This window comes from Anabas testudineus, chromosome 1 (assembly GCF_900324465.2).
Source record: "Anabas testudineus chromosome 1, fAnaTes1.2, whole genome shotgun sequence".
NCBI classification, from domain to species: domain Eukaryota; kingdom Metazoa; phylum Chordata; class Actinopteri; order Anabantiformes; family Anabantidae; genus Anabas; species Anabas testudineus.
The window spans coordinates 10,675,909-10,698,544 of record NC_046610.1 but is presented as its reverse complement, the minus strand read 5'-3'; the positions used below and the strand labels follow the sequence as shown (position 1 = coordinate 10,698,544).

The 22,636-nt window shown below is 40.7% G+C and overlaps 1 protein-coding gene across 1 annotated transcript; it reads right to left on the bottom strand.

Moving 5' to 3' along the window:
• Positions 1 to 1,854: 1,854 nt before the first annotated feature.
• Positions 1,855 to 21,707, bottom strand: cxxc4 (CXXC finger 4). The gene is made up of 2 exons (XM_026360399.1): positions 20,837 to 21,707; positions 1,855 to 2,935 (listed from the first exon to the last, which is right to left on the bottom strand). Exons 1-2 carry the CDS (start codon positions 21,659 to 21,661, stop codon positions 2,891 to 2,893), a joined length of 870 nt encoding a protein of 289 aa, XP_026216184.1. The 5' UTR covers positions 21,662 to 21,707; the 3' UTR covers positions 1,855 to 2,890.
• Positions 21,708 to 22,636: the final 929 nt, after the last annotated feature.

The window sequence follows — 22,636 nt, the reverse complement described above, 5'->3', positions numbered from 1 at the left end:
CAGAAAGATGCTTAAAAACTCAATCAGTATGAACCAGATGTGTTGTCTTGTTTTCCATAAGGACATCTGGTCTTTTCCACAGTACTCAAAACCTTATTTACCTGTTGTTAGAAACATAGGTTCTTAGTCCAGATACTTATACTACAATAAAAAGGTGTTGACTGCACTCAGAGATCTGTTTTCACTTTGACCTCAACAAGTCTTCTCTTGTTAAAAGTCAAATTAAATCAGCCATGATTCAGAAAATAAAGGGGAATATTCTTTTATAGGTAATGTACAGTATATATCTACTAAGGTATTTTTAAAAAGAATTGTTTGACATTTTGAAAAATATGCAAAGATAATTCACCTTCCAACAGATTCTACTGTGTGCACTAAAAGTATGATTGGTGCTACAGTTAGCTTAGCATAGGAGCAACAAGCAGTTCTAAAGCTGACAAAATCTATATCCAATTTGATTTATTTATCATTTCACTAACAGTAATGCTTTATGGAGCGCCGTTACCATTTCTTGGTGACCTGCGTTCTGGTGCAGTGACTCTCGAATCCTGGTTCCTTATCGCCATAATTTTGCCAAACAACCAGCAGAGACACTACACAGAAGATCCACATATGTGTTTTACAGCACACACGACTCTCTCCAAACCTACAAACTGCTGCAGGTGATGTTAGTGAGCTGCTGTAGTATAAAAAGTTGAATTTGTCAGACCATTCAAAACATTTTGGAGGCTTGAACCTGCACAGACATGAAGGCTCGGGCCTGTCATATATCTCCACCACCCCACTAACTTGCTAATGTGCTCCCACTACCTCTGTCTCTGCCTTTCCCTGTCTGAAGCAGGAAACCCAACGTTACCACCGAGGCCTGAGGACTATAAATCACAGTTCCAGAGAACAGAGTAGGAGGTGGGGGAAGGATTAGAGAGAGCTGTCTCTGATGTTATTTAATCTCACCAGCCAGGGAGTGAGCGAGCCAGCACACCCCTGATGCACATTATCAACCTCTGATGACCGGCGAGGGAGATTGGACGCCTCAGACGCCACATTGCCGCCAATGCCGCCGCTGCATACTTCAGGTTGCCTTCATGGCCGGCCCTAACCAGTCTGGAGCTCAATTTGGGCGATGGCAAGCGTGCTCAGTCAAGAGAAAAGTCAGTCCCAGATGATTTCCTCCGTCTCTGCTCATTCTCCTCAGAAGTGACACCCCTCCCCACCTCAGTTACCACCCAAATGTGCACTGTCCTCCCTTTCCCTCCTACTGATGTCCCCCCTTCCCATAACTACTCCCTGAAACCCAAAGACCTGGCAATTGCTCAGTTGCTCAGCTATCTCAGGAGCCTGTCTCACTTCACCTCCCCACCCACCATCCTCCCTTCTCTTGCTACCCCCCTGTGCTCCCTCCCCGAGTGCATTCCAGCATGACAAACCACATGGGATTTCACTAGTCCTTTAAAGTCTGCTGCCTCTGGGAACCACTCTTCTCCATGCAACATTTTAGTATTCTAGGGAATACGTGACTGGGGAGGCAACCAATGCTGTTAGATTTCTCCCGTCTCCCCCTGGTTGTTATTTCTGTTGATGCTTTGCAGGAGGGAAAAACATAGGAAAACGTTATTTTATCAGGTGACCGATCAATGATTTTCCTTTCCACACCCCCCTTATTTTACCTTGGTGGATTTATTTTTGTCGTTATCTTTGCTAAATCCTCCACATCAAACATTTTCTGTCAAGATGTCTTTTACTGAAGTTATTTTTTTTTATTTTAACACATAAAAGCATCACAACAACAATATACAAATTCTTAGTAATCTTTAAAACCAAAACACATTTACACATGCAACAATAGGGCTTAAGACAATGAGTAACTTATTTAATAATTTTCATTTTTGGAATGTTAACATTTTTGCAAGAGAACGAACCATTGTTTGCTCTGCAGGAGAGAAGTGCAGAATATCCCTTAGCGCCAGAACAATATCTTATATGTCAAATAAGTGTGATGCACTGCAATTAAATCAAAATTTGAATGTTTTTAGAATATCCTACAAATCATTTACTGCATTGTTCCCTACCTATTAGACAGTTAAAAACCTTTAGTGAACAGAACTGAAAAGGTTTGATGATCTTCATAGTATTGTTGAAAACATTTCCTTAGCTTATCTTTGTGAATATGACCTCCAGACAGCAGCCTGACTCATAAACGTCTGGTGCTGCAACAATCAAATGGCACCCAATTAGATTTTAAAGAAGTGCGACTCACCACACAAGACAATGTGCCCTGTTTGCAGTGAGTCCACTCAAATGAAGAAATACGCCAGCAAGCCCGTCACCGAAGCGCTGCTGCCATCATTCGCGGTTTCACTCTCAACGAGATACATTTAAAACTATCGTTTTTAGATTAAACAAAAGCCAAAACTAGTGGATAATTGAGCTCCATAAAATAATTGAAAAGACACTGAAGGCTGAAGAATAATCAACTGAATAGATTATTGCTCCAGAGGAAACGTGTGTTGTGTTTTGTTATATCGTCAATCCTTGTGGCCTCTTCAGTTTGACGGATTCACTGTCATTGTTTGATTGTCTGTTTGAGTCCCTTACATAGGATCGGCTGTGAACCTACAGCCACAACACTGAAAACACATTCATAGACACCAAAAATATACATTATGATACTGTCAAAAGTACAATAATTACACAGAAAAAGGAAATTACAGAGTTAAAACAACACCATTATGTTTTCATTTATCTTTTTGTCTGTCCACTTTTTCTTCTGTCATCATCTCCACATGGGTTGGGTGTATTGGGTTCTGTGAACCCATCAAGTGCTCCTGGCAGAGAGTCAAGAGTCCCACCTGTCCTCCTGCTGTTGGACGAGTGTCCACAGTTCTCCCCTTTAAAAGAACCACCGAAAAGCTTCACCGTTGTTGACTGGCGTCCTCTGTGGGGGACAAAATGTAGACGACATGTTTTAATTTGCTGTTTCTTAGGTCCTGCTACTGTCAAACACCACATTTGTGACAAAAAACAAATGACTGACTTTTAAAAATGTTGGTAATCAATAATATTAGGGTCAGTGGTTGGATAACAGCAGTTTGAAATAAAATGGACATTAAGTAAAGTAAAAATCCTGAAGGGCACTTAAAACAGCAACGAGGCACCAACGCCAAACCAAGTATTTCATCAAAGAGCCAGCCAAGGTGATTACATCCGCGCCCCACCCACACCCAAATAATCATTACGCTGGATGAAATATTCAATACAAATTCCCAAGAAGCAACAATGAGGCATTTAATTACTGTGAGCTCTAGCTGCAGTGAGGGGGAACAGTGCATCATTTCAATTTGAGCCCGCGCCAGCAGCCGCCCTCCTCCTTCTTCCCAAAACCTTTATGCCAGAGTGGCAGCCTCTGCTTTCCGAAACTCATTTGGAAGTCAGAGACGTAAAATACTGAAGTCTCCCACCAATCCCCATGACCAATTAGCACGTTTTTTGATTTTTTTTTTATTTTTGCTGTTGACAGGGAGAAATGGTGCATAATCACAACTAAAATCACTTTAGTCTGAGTGGAGGGAAATTTGACATTTTAATACCAAGTGTCATCCGTAGCTCCTTAAAGGCATACTGATGAGTACTTTAGCACCACACAGGCTCCTACATTCAGGCTTATACAGTTTATGGACCACATGTAAACAGTATTTACAGTGATCAGCGGAGCTGGCCAGTGATTACTTAAATACGTGGACTCTTCATAAAACAGCATCATAGATGAAACGGTTTGGGAAATATTGTGACTCTGTTTGAATGTCCATATACACCTGCATATGACTCTGCTTTAGTTGAATACAGTGGTTATACTAACCTAACAAAAAGACTCACTGACAGTTAATTAGAAGACATTCAAACACCTCATCCTATAAGGTTATCAGCAGTTTATTAAACTGATCATGCCTCATCTCCTAATCTCATTAATTGTAAGGTTAATAATCAAAACTGTTATGTGGTTAGGTATAAACCAATAGATGTACCTTTATATAACATAAATCATCTGTAGCATAAGGCCTATACCAAGTCTATACTGGCTCATTACCACACTAATTTTTTACTTTACCTTTTTTCACACCACACTGAGCAATTACTATTATCCTTCCAAGTGAGTAATGGAGGGACCCAGAACAGCAGGATGCCACCATCACCAATTTGAAGTTATGGATGAAATGAAACACCATCGTGTTTTGAAGGGTCAAGATGCTCTCGCAGAACTGATGTTTTCGTCTTTCCTTTTTTTTTTTTTTTTTGGCTAATTACGGTGAGATGATGCCTGCTCCCTCATGTCACAATAGCTCCATTAATTGTGTTCAATTATTGGGTCATTTCTGGAAGCAATTAGACTTTTTAATACGGTATATTCATTTAAATATTTATCACTGTAATTTCTATTTTCATGTCATTCTGCTTTTTCATAGAAGAGAGAAACATTAAAAGATGGATGGAGTGGCATGAAAAAAGGTGCCAAGCCAGTTTAGCCACAATTTAGATGCATACCTGAGCCATCAAGACATGTTACAGAAAATATTTAGTTGATCAATTCCAAAGGGTTTGTTGTCATCCTTTATAATGGTAGTGTTTTAATATGTGCTATAGAAGAAGTGATTCCCTTTTTTCTCCACATTCTTTGTACCACTGACACCTATATATACCATTCACATTGTTTTCCAACATACATTTCTGCATTAACTCTGGGAATAATGTTATATACACGTGATCAACCTGGTTGATTGAGATTTAACACAAAGCTACAAACAGTAATTATGTACTTCACAGTTCCAGCAGCAGCAATAATCACTTGTTTAACACAAGACAGCATTTGTTGGGGATCCACTGGCCACAGAGGACAATAGTTTCCAATCCTACTGTTATTGGCATCAAATGCATGCCAATCAAATATTAGCTATCTTATCATTTTCTTTTTTAAGCTTGAAATTTGTGAGATAATTTTAAAATGTCTCTTTCACAGTAAATCCATCTTACATTCATCATAGACTTTACCTGTAGACTGTAAGGATAAGAAGACAACACATACTGTAAAAACAAGCATGCTGATCTATAAGAACAACCTGGAGAAATCAACATGTCTGTCACTGTGAGTGCACTGTGATTGTCTTCCTAAGGCACAGGGGCAACGTGTGTGTACTTCAAATACTGTGGAAGTTATGTGTACGTCCGCACTGGATGTGGTACATCCACAGAGGCACTTTCTGGATTAAGCTCTGTGCTCATGGTGTAGAACATGATGCTCTAGGAGGAAAAGTGGAGAGAAATGGGCGGTGAGAATGTTTATCTTGATCCATATTCTCACATTGATCAGTCCCTGGTGGAAGTGCGGCTCGCCAGAGACAATAATGACCCTGATCTGGGCACTCGGCATGTCTCTGTTTTGTTAAGTTCCTGCGTTATCGATCCAGTGGGACTCTTGAGTGGTGCTTGGATTCACTCCCAGGCCTCCTTGCCTCAGCACACTGCAGTGACCAGGCACAAAGAAGGCTCAATTAGCACAGCTCCGCACTGCCTGCTCCCCCACCTGCATGTGCCTTCAAAATCACTCCATCAACCGCCAGGGAGAGTGAGGGAGAAAAGACACAAGGATACGGAACAACATGGAGAGAGGGAGAGACACTGAGGGATAAAGCAAGATAGAAAAGCAGAGGAGAGGAAGAGAGGGGGGGGAGGTGAGGGTTGATAGTGTTACACCAGGGACACGAGAGAAACACCAAGGTTTCACCTCAAATCAAGACGCTGTGGCAGCTGCTCAGCCTCACGTCAACACTGCTGCCTCTGCAGCAGAGCATACATAACAACCTGGCTACAACGACACACCGAGGAAAAGACAATTTCCCGCTCTAGCAATGAATGCACACGACCGAGTATTGAACTGACTGAAGGAGGAGGAAGAGATTTCTCTAGACCTCAAATTAACCCCACCACACCACCAGAGTAAGCAGTGTATTCGGAGTGTCTGCCGGTGGCTTTCTGTGATAACAACACAGTACAACTGACATGTGGTGGAATAATTCACTGCTGATTCTGGCGAGGCAGTGTGAGGTCTCTGGGCAGCCATGACACCCTGTGATCCTAAGTGAACCTGGCAGGTGCAGTTAATGGTGAAGCCACGTCATCGGCTGATTGATATGAAGTGGTAGAAAAGCAGCGCTGCCCACAACAGGATGGTGAATCATGATCGACCCAAGCGGAACAAAGGTGAGTCCGCGCACGCAGCCCTGCAAAATGACACGTCTAACATAAACCTCCCACCGCAATCTTAAAGATCCAGGTTAAAGCGAGTCCGTCCTATCTTCTCAACACAAATAATAAAAACACGCGAACAATCGCTGAACCCCATGCGTATGCCTGCCCCTCCTCACCCCTGCAGCCTTGGCGTCACACAGAGCTGGGGCCAGAGATAAACCACTCAAGCCGATGAGGATGATAATGGCAGACGCTGCAGCGCCTCAAAATTCAATCAGCGCTGGGACGTCAATGTGGATGAGTGTAAAAGTGAAATATGCTTGCCGGCGTGTGTTAAAAGACACCACACAGGGCTTGCAGAAACAACAACAGGCGATGAAGAGGACGATGAGGGAGAAAGCAAGAGGGGGGAAAGAGAGAATATGAAAAAACAAGAAGGAGGGGAAAAAATGAAAATAATGTGTCTCTACTGCTCTGCTTCCCAGCGCAATCCCACTGGCATTCTGAGCAGCCCTACTTTAACCACAGACTGTGAATAAATTACCCTTTTGAACTCAGGGTGATTGCAAATGTGCCCTGGTTTCTCTTGAGACATGTCTGGCACTAACCCTCAGCTCTGTGCTCCCAGCCAGCCTTGTCACAGAGCCCGTGCTTCACTCCCTCCTGCTAACACACAGTCGAGGCACACACACACACAGGCATGCACAACATCATAAAACTTTTAATTCACCATAATTACCGGTGGAATTTTTTTTTTTTCTTCAACTAACCACACACTTGTCTTCTCCCCCTCTCTTTTTCTGTCTAGGAACTCTCAAGAATCTCCTCTGACTCTGAGATAAAAAAAAAAATAGTGTTAGAGATGAGAGAGAATCCTGGAAAAAAATGTGTAGTGGAGAAAAAATCACAGTAGAGATGGGATAGATAGAAGCAGGGCAGCGTCAGATATGAAACGTAGAAGGGAGGTAAGAGTCTCAAGGAGAGACAATTGTTTGCACTGGGAAGGTTGAGGAGCCTGTGGGAGTGTGCTGACGCGTTTCTGAATGCTCATTATAACACGTGGCCCATACATTACCCATTAATTATTAACTTACAGACTGGGAACCAGGCCACTTTTCATAACCGCAGCCCTCTGGATGCAGCTCTGACAGGCTGCAAACAAAACATATATAAATAAATACCATTGCCACCCCTTGTCTATCAACACGCTCCAGCTGACACTGCTTTCATTGTCTGGACACTGTCTGTTTTTTTTACACATAATAACAAGCCGTCAGGACTGCATGAAATTTGTGTTCAAACCCAGGTCAGCCAATATATCTTCTTTTTACCATGAACACCTTGCACCTTTCCAGTGCCAAATAAATCCGACACCTCAGAACTGCGTTCAGAAAAGTTCAGTCTGTGATAATTTTAGTGTAAATCAACATATGAGGAAAAGACTTTGAGTATTTCTTCCTTTTTTTCTAATTTCTCATGCAAACCAGTGATCAGACAGATAAAACTAGCAAGAGATGGGAAACAGGGTAGAGGAAAAGGCATGTTTCATCAGAGTCAAGGAAGAAGAACTTTGAGAGCCAGCCAAACATTCAGGGCTGATCTCCAGGTCTGAGAAAGAGGAGGGGAAAAAGTTTCAGCAGTGCAGTCAGCCTTAACTGATGTGTTATATATTGCCTGTCACTTTATTCTGCAGGAATATTGGGGCGTTGCCAAGCTCAAACCTGGAAGGTATAGCAATCCATCATCGGTACCGTTACCAGGTCTGATAGGTGGGGGTTGAAATCTCATCTTGAAGCTTGTAGCCAATATTCTAGCCACCCAGTGCCGTTTATAAAAGGTACCTCTCCAAGGCCGCTATCATGGACAGACCACTCGTCTAGTCATCCACACACCACCGACTCCAGTCCCGCATCACAACACCGTAACGCAAACAGACCCTGCTCTGCGTTCCAACTTAAATGTTGTAAATTGCCTGGATACACAAATGATAATCATCTACTCCATCAATTCTGCCGATAGAGAGTAAATAAGTAAGCTCATAGTAATGGAATAAGCATTTGCTGTATTTAAATCATTCTTCTGCTTTGTTGTTTAGCTGTTAAACATGAATTGGTATTGTCCATATCATTTGTAATTTACAGGACTGTACAGTTATATTATATCCAAATCACAACCACTAGACATTTCTGTGAAAGTCAGAAAGCTTTGGACTACTAAGTATTTTGGATAAAAGCGTCTGCTAAATGACTAAATGTAAATGTAGTATGAGAGGTAAGGTACAGTAGTACTGTAGCATTAGGACTCACTGTTTCTAATAAGCTGCTGAGCTAACTCACACATTTACAGTACATCCATGTTGTTGATTAATGTGCATTGTCATCTATAAATAAACAAAGATTAGATACCACTAACATTCCTTTGGTTTCTTTTGGTATTTTATGTCCATGCAGTGATAAAAAATAATCTATTTCTATCTGTCATGCCCACAGTCAACAGTATTTGATATTAAACAGTATCCAGCATAAAAATAAAATCTAATAAAGGTCTAATTTTTCACAGGTTCCTCATGCAAAAGGAAGTAAGTAAAGTAGTAGGAAGTATAACTTTTCAAAATTATACTAACACTTTGAACCTTAGAAACAACTATGTGAAAGCTAAAAAAGACACCAAGAAGTTTTTTACTATTTTGGTATTCAGATTACCAGCCTCTTTACTGCGTAATACTGAAACTAATGTGCACAGTTTTCCTACAGTTTGGCTAAACGTGCTATTTTTATTGCTTGGAACCATCAAATCAAAATGTATTTATACAGCATGTCCTAATATCACAAGTCTCAAATTTGCCTCAAGCTGTTTATACTCTGTGTCGTTAGATCCTCAAATTGGATAAGGAAAAATGTCCCCAAAAAAAGTCCATAATGGGAAAATTACAGTTTTATTTTATTACTGTAGAAGTACAGTATGAGATCACTGACAACTTGAGTTCCTGTGAAGAGGCCAGATGCCGCAGTGATGCTCTCATTCCACAAACAATCAGTCACTCAAATAAATCAGCCATGCTTTCATGACTAACTTTAGCAAAGTGAAAATTAAAAAAATTAAAATTAAAAACTAATTTTTATTTAAAAATCAAGCTGCGTGTCTTAAAGTTACTTGTTCTTAACCAGTAAATTAGCATTTTACTCTCTTAAGAATCCATATAAATTCAAACTCTATTGCATAGAGTATAAGGTAAAGCATTTTCAATATACTGTCTTTTTCTGCTCATATTCTCCACTGATCATCTTATTTGATTTTCCATGGAGGACTCTAAGTCTGAGATATTAGCAAATTAGGTGGAAAAAAAAGCTATCCGCCCATTTTCTCCCTCTAAATAGTACATATGCTCACATAACCTCCCCACTTGAATATTTTCACAGCACTAATGCGCACAGACAAAGAATCCAAGTACCCCAGCGTAGTGATAGCATTCCAGTACTGAAGTACAGCTACAATATTTTAATTCAAGGTCCAGCCTTGCACCAGACATCCATCCGAGCAAATCAAGCTAAGTGTATTGCGGATGTTTGTGAGTAATGAGGAATTTGGGAGTTTTTTGCTGACTAGGCAAGTATGGACCGAGAGTGGTGGAGGAATGTATGATGTTGTGCTTAAGAGCTGTGCCTGGGAGAGGCGGGGTGGTCACAGGGGGGAGATTAGGCTGAGGGGCAGCGAAGGAAAACCAAATCCATCTCCATCTCAGAAACATCCTAAAGCAGATTACTTACTTCAGTGGGAGAGGAAACGAGGGAGTGAAGAGAGAGAGAGAGAGCGAGGAGAAGAGGAGATGGATGAGAGAGGAGAGGAAGAGAGATAGAGCAATTAGCATAGATGAAATTCTGGCACAGTCCTCCGACTTGATATTTGACCTTCTGCTAGAGCCTTGCCAAATATCGCCTGAGAAGTACAGACCGACCATATGGCAAAGTGCTGCTGGAGGCTGAGTGCTGTGTGACTCCAAACCTCCGTATGCTAATGGGGGAATGTAATTACAGTGCAGTATTCCTGCAGGACGTATATTTTACGAGCCCTCCATAGGAGTGGATTTGCAGTGACACCGGCCAAGCCTTAGTGGCTTCAGAAAGTACAATTTTTATCAATCAGCGAGCCAATGAGTGGACAGTAAAATGGAACAAGCCCAGCGTCACTGTGGCAGCACCACAATATGTCACTTTATGAGGACATCAGTATGTATAAATAGCAAGAAACACCTACAGTCGAATGGTTAAAGAGGGTAAACACACTGAACCGCAATCTGCTGCTTTTCTCTGGACACGCCCCAATTGGTGACGTCCCAGCAGATGTTTTCCATCAGGTGCCAACGGCAAAACACCTGCCAAGTCAATGACGTCAATAAATGGGGTGTGGCCTGAGGAGCAAGACGCTTTTAAACCACAGAGATCAGTACAATACCAAGTACATTACCATATCAATCTAAGGATATAAGAATGAAAGCTTAAAGTGTTCTTAATGTAAAGTACTTAAGGACTTGTCAGTCCTTATCTGTCTATATCCATTCATGGGTTAAAACATATTATTCAGTCCCTCCAGAATTTTGTGAGGATGTAATTGCAACAATTATTTAACTAATCCAGGGAAATTTCATCCAATTCAAAGTTTTTTTTTTTTTTGGAAAAGTAACCTACCCTCTGTACAGTACTCCAATGGCTCAGGGATCTGGTGCACAATACCAGGCCTGCTGATGAATGTTTGAGCACCAAGCTAGATGAAGGCTTCATTAAGAATAAGAAGAAAATAAAGAATAAGAAGAAAAGAAAATGAACATACACTACCCCTGAATAACAGTTTATACTAAATGTAAAATTTCTGAATTTCATGTGCACTATTTCCCCTTTAATATCTACACCAGCCAATTATTTAAACAATGCCACAATCTTTTTCTTGCTTCAACTAGGAATGAATCTGAAAACTCAGAAAACACCCAGCCATCTATCCTGACTTCCTTACATCACATAAAAATAATTCATGTAGTTTCCTTCAAAATGTCCTTGGCAAAACAAATTCTTTCAATCTCAGTATTTCAGTGTTGAAGTTAAATTATTTATTATCATTAACATACTTCATCTAAATAATTAATTAATTATAATAATAAATGATGCTTATACCCAAGAGTTTTTGTCCAGTAATAAATCAGCATTTGTCATAAAAAATAAGGTGCGCTAACACAAACAGGGCCTTAAGACATATTCCTTTTTCAGGTTTACACATTGTCTCGTTTGCTTTGATAGTAACACTAACTCAGTATCTATTCAGAATCTCTCACTCTACAACAAAATATGATCTCACACAGTCCTCGCACACGGTGTCAAAGATGTAGGTTAAAAAGGGAGTGACTAGCTGCTTTTGACGCCATGCCTCTTCCATTTATCATGCATGGAAAATCCCAGCCCACACAGATGGAGGCTGAAGCAACCCTCACGGGAAGAAGCTGAGGCAGCACTCTTCGGTCAGAGGCTGCCGTCTGTAGCCTGGGATCACCTACCTGCTACTAAGTACAACAGTGGTGGCCTCCATTTCAATTAGCTTCACCTAAGTACCCTTGTCCAAGTAAAGCATTTTTACACAGGGCTGCTACAAAGCAAACTCTCCTCTGGGAACAAACCATGCAGCGGAGAGGCTTTCAGGTGCTGCAGAGATTTCAGGAAAACAAAACAAAGAGAAGCAGTGGCGAGGTCAATTGGGCTCAGAGACGGGAAATCCAGGGAGAAGGGAATGCATTGTTGGATGGGAGTGGGGAGTGAAGGGGTAGATGAGCAGGGCACACGTTTGAGTGCGTGGATACCTGAGGGATCTGGTATGGAAATCCCCAATTTCTCAGCCAAGTTGCAGCCCTTTGAACAGTGGAAGACGTCAGCAAGCACGACGAGAAGCCATGTGGGTGTAACGAAGCGAGGGCTAGGCGAGGCAACATGCTGCCAGTTCTCTGAAATGTTAAATTGAAATGCAAAGTAGGAGCAGGCCTTCTTGTTTTGAGCAGATTTCTCTGCATCTGTGTAGGAGCCCTTAAACTTAGGTCTATACACAGAGTTCTGCATATTTAGTGGGAATAAACATAATCTTTAGGTTAGGATTAGAAAACACACTTGAGTAATAGAGACCAGTCAATCTGTGAACCAAATTAAGTGGGTGACAGCAGTTTAGTAAACAAAGGTCTGAACATGCACCCAAGTTATAGTGCTTACAGAATACTGTAAGAAACAAAAGAGGCTGGTACGTGTGCACCTGACTCCCAGCAAGAAATCCTATTTGTGATGGTTGAAGTAAAATTTTTATTCACAGAATCCCATCATAGACAATACTGGGTGACAGATAACGCTTGGGTGGAAAGGACACAAATCTTTAATTATAATCCACCATTAAAAGTGGGTGGAAACTTGGTGTCTCAGACTGGCTATTTAATAGCATATGTGTGTTCAATTCAAAAGATACAGTACTATGTATGTAAGGCAATCCACTATGCTAAACTGATGGAAACTCAATTAAAATGGAAAATAAATGAAATAATTCAAGCTACCAAGATAAATAAAGAAGTAAGAAGACACCTGTGTTTTAAGCAACATTAGAACAACATCAAAGAAAAACAGGAATTGACAGAGTAGGGAAAAATAGCTTATAACCATTTTTGTCAACAAGATATGAGTCAATGAGTGCACTGCACCAGTGCTTTTATATTTACTATACTGTCAAAAATGCTGTGCAGGAAGTCTTAATTGAGTTTCCTTAGGAAGACAACGTAACAAGGATTTAAGTGACCTAGTCTGACTAATATTTCACCTGAAGCAACTTAAACTGAGGAATTACATAAGTAGGCTTTAGTTAAACTGGAAAGCGAAACTTGACGAAGATCAAAACAAGAGAGATATAGTTAGGAGAAAGCATAGTGGGCAATGTAATATGCTAAAGGCTGCATTTAAGACACAGCTAATCCAAGCAGATTCCCCCCACCGCTTAGTCATTCCAGCTCCACACTGATCAGATGGGGAAACCGGTCACAGTTTGTCAAAACACAGCTTGTACTCTGAGCAGATTGAAATCATTCCTCTACTCAACAGAACGCAGAGACAGATCTTTCAAGGAGCGATGACAAACTGTGAACAGTTCAATGGTTTATCAGTTGTGGAGGACAAACGGGCTCTCCACTCAGGAATGAAAATATCCACCTGATGTCATCAACCAGTGCATCATAAATCCTATCCTTAGCCTGGGGCCCATAGACTGACTTCACGCCTCTGTGACACTCTCTAACCCCAGGGTTTCTATTAGAAAAAAACCTTGAAATATCTTTCTGGGCATGGTGTCAGATGCTTGCCATGAAATATTCATAATCTGAGAGCAGAGCCACAATAGAGGAGGTGGCAGCATGCGAAGGATTTGACTTGCAGAAACTGAGACGCTTATACCACGTTGACCGATTTCTCCCATCGCCAGTTGTCACTCACAAATTCACTTTCGCGTCAGTTTTTTTGGATGAATTGCACAAAGCCATCTGTCACTTGCTGACTTTTAACCTACAGAAATAAACTCATCAGAGCATCCACTGCACTGCAATTCTATGGTCCTGTATATTTCATTTCATCCATTTTGCCAAATCTAATGATTGAATGAATCCAGAAATTAGCTTCATAAAAAGAACTTGTGAAATGGTACAAAACAGAATATCATATATCACATCACACTACTAAGTTTTGTCGCATTATAATATATTTAAATCCTCACTAACTGGAAAAAAACAAGGTAGTTTTGTCTTGGACCCCTACATTTGCTGGTTTATACTCAGTTAATCCCTGACACTGGCGAAAGGCAATGTCTTCATTAAACACAAAAACTGCCTAGTCAGTAAAAGTCATAGTAGAAAGCAAATGTTATGAGCGGTGAAAAAGGTTTTGAGGTTTGCCTTGAGAGAAGATGTTACAAATTGAGATAAAACTGTAATTTAGTGCTCTGTCAAAGAGATTAACATTTGAGAGGAAGAGAGACAGAGAGTTGCAAGTCATCACATCATCAGCACTTTGGGTTCAGTGCAGGTCTGGTTTGATGTTACTTCAGGACTAATAATTTCATTCTTAATTACATACAAACATAAACATGATTGCTCAGTGTGGTTTGCGTCCCATCAAGCTAATTTACAGAGAAAACGAGAAAACTACGACTTTGACCCGCTGAATGTCCAGTGTAAGCAAAAGTTGTGTTTAGCAAATCAGAATTACAGTATAAATGTTGCACAGTGTAGACCAGACCAGACATCTTCAGGCACCACACTGACCAGAACTTTATATCCATGCCAATGCCAAATTTCTCTTACTGATTTGTTCCTGCACTGTACAGACAACTACAAATCCGAATTTTTCCTCTAGCCCTGCCTTGATGCTAAATGTAAAGCACAAAAAAAGCCTGATGAAATGACCCCGTGCTTGCAGTCGGTTGGGTAAAAACAAATCTATATTGAGTCCGGTCTGTTGAAATGAGGTGTAATATCATTTTTGCAGCAGGTGTCTAGGTGTCCTAGAAACCTTCTTTATAGTGTTAACTGTATGTGTTTAATGCCTAGTGCCACAACTGTGATTGTATTGTACTATTATAGAAAACTTTTCTTTTGTTAACAGGAGGTCAATGAGTTACCAAAAGGGCGTCTTACAAAATAATAATAAATGAATATCTCCATAGAAAAAACAAAACAGGAGAAACCATACTATGAATTAAATGAGCCATTGTCAGGATCATGCATCATTTCACTATATAATTTACTGAATATAGCTAATAATGTAGCCTAATACATGATGTAACACGAATGAGTCACCTTAGAGCCTGTTTGAGGAATTTGGTAATAGCTGAATACTGTGTTCACGAACTGGTTTTCAAATCAGCCAAAGGAAGCAGCTTTGTAAAAATGTCTACCATAGTTTAATTGTAACATTAGAGTCAAAACATAAAATATACCCTGAAATCAAAATAAGTCAAGAACTCATCATTTGTCTGGAGAACAAAACACACCTTGTCGCAAACCCTCTACACTCATTTCAATCCCCTGATGCATTTACCCTCGACTTTTCTCTCACACTTTTTCATACAGGCGCTCAGTAATGATGTGATACCTTTTAACTTCTCAGCCAGAGTCAGCATCAATAATTTATTCTCATCTGTTTAAATTTTAAAGTGCCACACATTAACGTCCTCACGCACCTGCTCTTTCACGCTGTCCACCCTCCACTGGGCTGCTTTTCTACCCCCATTCCCACTCGCTTTCTCTCCTCGCGCTATAATAAAGACAATGACCATGAGTTCTCTTTCACCACTGAACTAGGAATGTTAAATCAAACAGGGGCAGAGGAGGCGACAGACCACATAATGTAAGGGCATCGTCTGGACGCCTCAGATTACACTTTGGCCTTAATTGGTGGCAGTGGCAAAAATGATGAATTCTTTAACAGTGCCGTGCAGTTGTGCCTTTCTGAGCACTGCAAAGACCTAAAGAGGACAGCTACTCTGTGCAAATGGAAGCTGACAGAAAATCCACATGGTACAACCAATCTAGGGGAAAAAGGCCTGACAATGAAGAAGGGGGCCCATGCTCTTAAGCAGCTGAGGGTAGCTTGCAGGGAAGATGTGTATAATTAAGCGGTCTGCATCATGGTTCAGATAGAAAAATCCTATTGTCTTGACAGGAGCTTAAGGTTGCCCTTTAGGTTGAGATGTGCAGCAGCACACAGCCTAATTTTTTTTTTCACACTCCCCCAGACCTCTGTAACCAAATTAATCTGCTGTTTTAAAGCTTGAATAAATCCAGTAAGTTAGAGATCTGCAGATCTAAAGGCCGTTTGTCCCCCAGGCTTTTCCTTCTCTGCTTTTTTTTATATATCTTTACCCCCTCTCCTTTGCCCACGGAGATTGGCTGGGAGCACTCAGTGTTATCTCCAGGGAGGCAAAGGTTTGGGGGAGGGGGTGAAGGCCACAGATTTGTCCTTATCTATTCTGAGCACACCTAAAACAAATTAGACCTGGCTGCCGTTGCTTATTTGGCTCACGCGCTCTCATTAAGGGGGTGAATCCAAGCTATTTTCCTCAAGGTCCTGCTTCCTACCATTTTGGGCCTTGTCTTTTATCACAATAGCAAAGGTTTCTAGGCAGCCATGCCACCTTTTCATCTCACCCATTTCATGTAGTCATATCAATACCACACAAAGAACAGAGGGATAGAAAGAACATCTTCTTATTCTAGGATGCAGTTTTCCTGCATGAGTTGATGCTGGTCTTTGACATTTGTTAATTAAAAGGAGGAATCTGTTCAATTGGTTTTAGTTTTGCCCTTTTTCTGCCTTTTCTACACCGTGTGACTCTACTAATCAAATAGGCACCTCTCTGGATGTTGTCATTTCAAGGATTTTGCTTTGTTTTGGGACATGTTATGAATGTTAAAAGAGAAATGATGTCTAAGTCACATTGTCAATATAGTCAACAGCCAGTGAAATGACACTTGAAATGAGGACCCTATGAGTCTATCACCATGTATAGTAAAGTGTAAGAGGATGTATCTACTGTATCTGTGGGCTTTACACACCTCAAAGAACAGAGGGATAGAAAGAATATCAAGAATCATTCACAAATCATTAAATAAGATAAATTATGCATGAACTGTACAAATGTCAAATCCACATTTTAAATATTTTCAAAATCTGGTGACATCTTGCACTGGTGACTGACCATCCAACTTCTGATTGGTCATTAGATCATTAACCCCACAGCTCCACTTCTCAAAGTATGATTCCTGTAGTATTTGATTTCCACAATTACAATTAAATTGATTGATTTATTTAATTAACAAAAAGGATCTGCATTAATTAGCTAAACTAGCTAATGTATTATAAACTTTAAATATGCAAGAGAATCTATGTTAACATCACGATAGTATAACAAAGACATTACCCTGTAGATGTCAGACAACATACAATAAAAAAAAACTATGTTTGAGCAGCATGTTACCATTGAAGCACTTGTTGGATGTGGAACATTAAGGGTCTGATTTGATCCCAAGCAGCAAGTACTAAACCCTGAGGGCTGGGAGCCCAATGCAGTCCTAAGTTAATTCTAAGATAGCAAGAGAGAAAGAAAACTGTATATTTCACTCTAGTCTTTGCTTTTTTCTAGAAAAAGACTTTCACCTTTTGATGCATCTAAAATGTAATGAAACAGCCTGAGAAGGAAATCAGACCCATACCACAGGTATAACCTGATGAGACAAACATTGCTTCATTTTAAGGGGTCACAAGCCAAAAAGATTGTGAAACGCTGCCTTAGAAAACGATAAGGACGTAAGGATGCCCTCACACTTTCTGAGGATTAGTGCCGCAATGGTAATCAATTTGTGGAGCAGCTAGCGTGGCAGCTGGCAAGCATCGTTTTTACATTTACAAAAATTTAAGAGGAACTCTAAAGCCTTTTTCATGAGCCTCTCTGCAGAAATAAGAGTTAAGTTGAGGTAAACAGGTGCGGTAAACAGAGGTGAAGACACAGCTTGCCCACATACACGTATTATTGCATTTGAAAGTTAATGAAGGACCTTTGAGCCATTGCAGCTCAAGCTATGCAAAGGTAACTGCTCGGGAAATGTTAGGTTAGATGAGATTCCTCTGCCAGACTAATCCATCCTGGAGCCTGAGAGCAGCACAGACGCACACACAGAGAAAGAGAGAGACAGAGAGCGAGAGAGAGCAGAATCTGCTGCAGAACAGCACAGAAGTGACACAGGGCAATTCTCTAGGGCCTTGCATTAGCGCGCTAAATTAAAGGGGGTATTAGATTAAATTGGCTCTCCGATTTCAGGGGTGTGAGTAAAATTCTGATTTGCATTTTCCACCGCTGCTTAAGATATAATTAGTTCAGGGTGATTCCCATGTGGAAAACACTGACAGCCAAATCTAACTGGCTGCCATTAGCTTATCGTCTCTTCCAAGGCAAAAGGTACACTCGGCTCATGTCTGGTGTGTGCGTTTGTTTGTTTGTGAATATGGGGTAGGAGTGTGGATATGAGGGTTTGTGTTCATCTTTGTATGTCTGAGAGAGAGAGACAGAGATCGAGCATGTATGTGTCACAGTTCGCATGTGATTTTACAGTGTAGGTTATAAATTCTGTACACCTCACTCCAGCACCTGAATCCTCACACTCACAATCAAATCCCAAACTGTGAGCGACTGTTAGCATCATTCATAAAGCGAAAAAAAACACAACAAAACAAAAACGCTTCCTGTTAATTTTTGGATAAAGGTTTGTAAAAAGCAAGTGCACAACTTCACACCACTAAGATGCCTTTAAACTTCCACAGCAGAAGGTGCACCTATAATTACAGATGCAGAGTCAAAAACAACAATTACTGCAGGAGAAGTCCATAATATAAATTGCTGAAACTCAGTGAAGGAGCTTTTAAAAGCAAGTGCAGATTTGTTTTGGGGGTTTACACACACTTGGTAATTCTAACCGTCTTTGCAAATGGATGTTTTCCGAAAGTGACTCTACCCATACATTATGAATGTGAGGCCAGCTTCCTGGACACCTGTTTGGGGGCACCTGTTAGCACATGATATTAAGGAGTGAACATCAAATGAGCTCACTATGTCTGGAGTGAACCCATCCAACCCCCAGCCAGCAAACCATCAGTGACCCACTTTATCCAAACTCTTAAACTCTGGTTTCCCATAACACCCCCTTTTTTCTTTTCATGTAATGTTTGCCCATCCCACAGGAATCCCACTGTAAAAGTCTAATTTTCTTAAAGCGAGTGAAATATATAGTGGTTAGTTGTACTTACAATGTTTGAAGGGGTTGGACCAGCAACCTGCCTTATTCACAATTGGTATTAGAAACAGATTTGGTGGTAAGAGGTTAAGATAATTTCTCTACATAAGAAGGTAAATTTAATTTATTTTTTAAACTTCAATATGAAGATTGGCATAGATTTATTCCCTAAAAATGCTTACAGTAGTATTACAACCATGGAATTTATTAATCTATGTTGTTAAAGAGGTAAAAAAAAACAGGTGTGATCTAGTTTCACAGTTTTAGTACAAATTAGTACAGGCTTTAGTAGAAATTGTTAAAGCTTTTGATGCTTGGGAACGCTGTCAAAATCATTAAAACGTATTAAAATGATACTCAGGGATATTATTTATAGTGACATGCCATCAAAACAGAATTGAAACATCAAGTACTGTAGCACTAGATTGTGTAGTACGCAGGACATAAATGATGAGAATCATATGAATAAATAATAATATGTAAAGTCACATTGAGCAAATCAACAATACGTCAAGCTTCGAACAAGCTTTAAGATTTGTCAATGTGCAATCTCACATTTCATCAGTCAGACAGTCTAATGTGATATTTACATAATAAAACAATGGGGAAAAATACACCTAAAGTAACATTATCTGCAAAAACTAACTTATATATCAAGAATTCAAACAAGAACAATCAGATAAACTGATGGCTAGAACTTCTAGTGAACAAAAGGGATCCATGCAAAGTGTTTTTCCATAAGCAGATTAGGTAATATTTCACAATTAGCCTCTTTTTTCCTCTTTGTGTAATCACTTAATTAATGAGCAAATCATCTGGCCCTCAGGTTGCATCTGTTGGTGACTCATCCATACCAGCTCATGTTAAGTTGGTGAACAAGTTCAATCTCTCAGGGTAAAGACGAGCATATTTGCAACTTAACATTCATATTCTGTCTTCACCCTTGATATCAAAATGTCAGCCAGTAAATAAATCAATTAAAATGAGCATTTAAAAACAACACTGCCCTCTGATTGTGTCCTAATGAAGCCTCTTGCTACTTGTCAATTAAACCAGTGCTTAATGTTTCTCTCTTCTCTAAGAGAGGCAGATTATTTTTGCCTCTGCTCCCTTCCTGATGGGCGTCATACCCTGGATTGATCCATAATTGGACATAATGACACAAATATAATATAGAATGATTTCATCTCAACCCCACTGTATATGCACAATCAATTCATACAGGATCAGAGAGGATGAGTCTGTGTGCTTCACTCCCCTCCACACACAAAACTTGGGGGATGTTTTGAGAAACGCCATCAGCAGCCCTGCCATCACTCTCACCATCTCTTGGTGGTCGGAGGCTGTGGCTTTGTTGGATATTGATTCTCCCCATCCAGAGACGGTTTCCATAATTGGTTAAAATGACCGGGTGCAGAGAGGGATGGCTCTCTGCTGAAAACCATTTCCCAGCCCTGCTTGGAGCTGAGCCAAGCTCGAGGTTGTTCGGATGCGTTCCAGCCCCAGCCTGACTGGCAGCAATTAGGGGTGTCTGAGCCAAGCTCAGCTTGCGCTCCGCACAAACACCCCTAATTACTGCCAATTAGGCTAGGCGGGTAGGCAGATTTGAGAAGCCGGGGGGATGTTCAGGCATGGGTGGGCATGGAAACAATTTTCAAGGGCTTAGAACGTGACTGGATGAAAAGGTTAATGCTTTGGAGTGCAAAGGGATAATAACAAAAGAAGGGGAAGCAGTGCCCCGGTTCTCACCTCCAGTGATGAGCCTGGCTTCTTCTTCAGCTCCTCACATTTCCTAAATTTACAGATCTGGTGGCCCGTTTTGCGGTTCCGACAACTGCTGCAGACACCACAGTTGATTAGCCGCCTGCAGGGTGCACAGACCCCACACCTTTTCCTTTTCTTCTTCGCTGGGTTTCCACTGGATGCTGAGGAATTATTCTGTGGGCAGTCTGCCAGATTGGCAATTTGAAACGCACTGTCTGTAACGGCTGCTGAGGCTGCGGGGGAGTGAAGGGCTGTCATGACGATGACCCCGGGAGGTAATGAGATGCCCCCTAAAGCCGGAATAGCGGAAAAAGTTCCAACGCGTTCTGGGAGATTCATTATCTCTGCTTCAGCAGCACCGCATTTCAGCTTGTTCATGCATTCTCCTGCTAAAGGTCTGCAGTGTTCGGGGGATAAGGTAGAGAGGAAATTATTATTTGCCATTTGCAGCGTCTCTGGCGGAACGCCAGGCTTCCCTGGCCTCTGGGAGTCATTTCTATGCATGCTGGTCCTATTAGGGTTTATTGCAGCTGATTTCCTTCCCCAGAGCATGGCGTTATCGCAGTTCCAAGGGGACATGCCAATTCTAGCACTGGGAAAAATGGGTGTTGTGATGCGGGCAATCTTTGCAGTCTGTGGAAATGCCCCATTGGTTTTATAAAAGTTTGCAAAAGACCTGTACCTTTCCATTTCTGCATTATAATCCAAAAGCTGGCTTAATCCACCATCCTGAAGATTATCCTTTTGTAGGAGAGACACGTCTGCATTCTGTCCGTTTTCAATGCAAAGAGCATTGTTTATGTTAGACATGGCTGAGGGATGGAAGTCAATGTTGAGGAGACGAGAGTGAGGGTACAGTGGCCTTGGTCAAACTGAAGCTGGTTACGAACAGTGTTTTACCATCCTGGTTTATCCTCCCGGGTGCTAAAAGCAAAAAAAAAAAACAAAACAAACAAAACAAAACAAAAAAAACACAAGAACAACAGTTACACATTAAAGAGGCAAATGTTTTAATTCTAATCAGATCTGATTTCACTGCTTTGACTATTTTATGAAGATGACAGCTGAATCTTGTGGCACATTGTTTATGCTCTGACGTTTTATACTGGAACCATCACAAATAGTCAGAACGGATGTTCATTCGGTGACAGTAATGTGATAGCTGTGACAGACCAGCATGTTATTATTATAATGGAGGAAAGAATTAGCATGCTTCAGAAAAAAAAATGCCAGACTTTCAACTTTTTTTATATATATCTTGACAAGGAATTCTTACGTATTTGGAAGAAAGTCCAATAAGCTACTTCACAGAATGAATAAATACATTTAAATGCACAACAGTACATTTAATTAAAACATAATTATTCAACATTGAATCAAAATATCACTTCTTTGACAAGCTAGAGGGGAATCTCACCAGAATTCACATGATGACAACAGTAGCTACAAGTCTTTTACCTGAGGCTGCAACATACTCTCTCCATAGATTTTTAAAATAATCTTTGTTGGGTTCCAGGAGCTACATAGTTAAGTTTTTATCATCTTATCTAAATAGTAGAGGCAACCCATCCATGTAAACATGACTGTGTCCAGCCTCTTAAGAGTACCTGGTATTCATTCATGACCAGCTCTATTACATTTACTCAATGACAGCCCAGATAGCCATTGGTGAATTTACATCCAGACCATGGACCAGACCAACTACAGTGTCAGCTGCCTCAGGATGGGATGTGTGTGTGTGTGTGTGTGTGTGTGTGTGTGTGTCTCCAAGTGTGTATAGGTGTA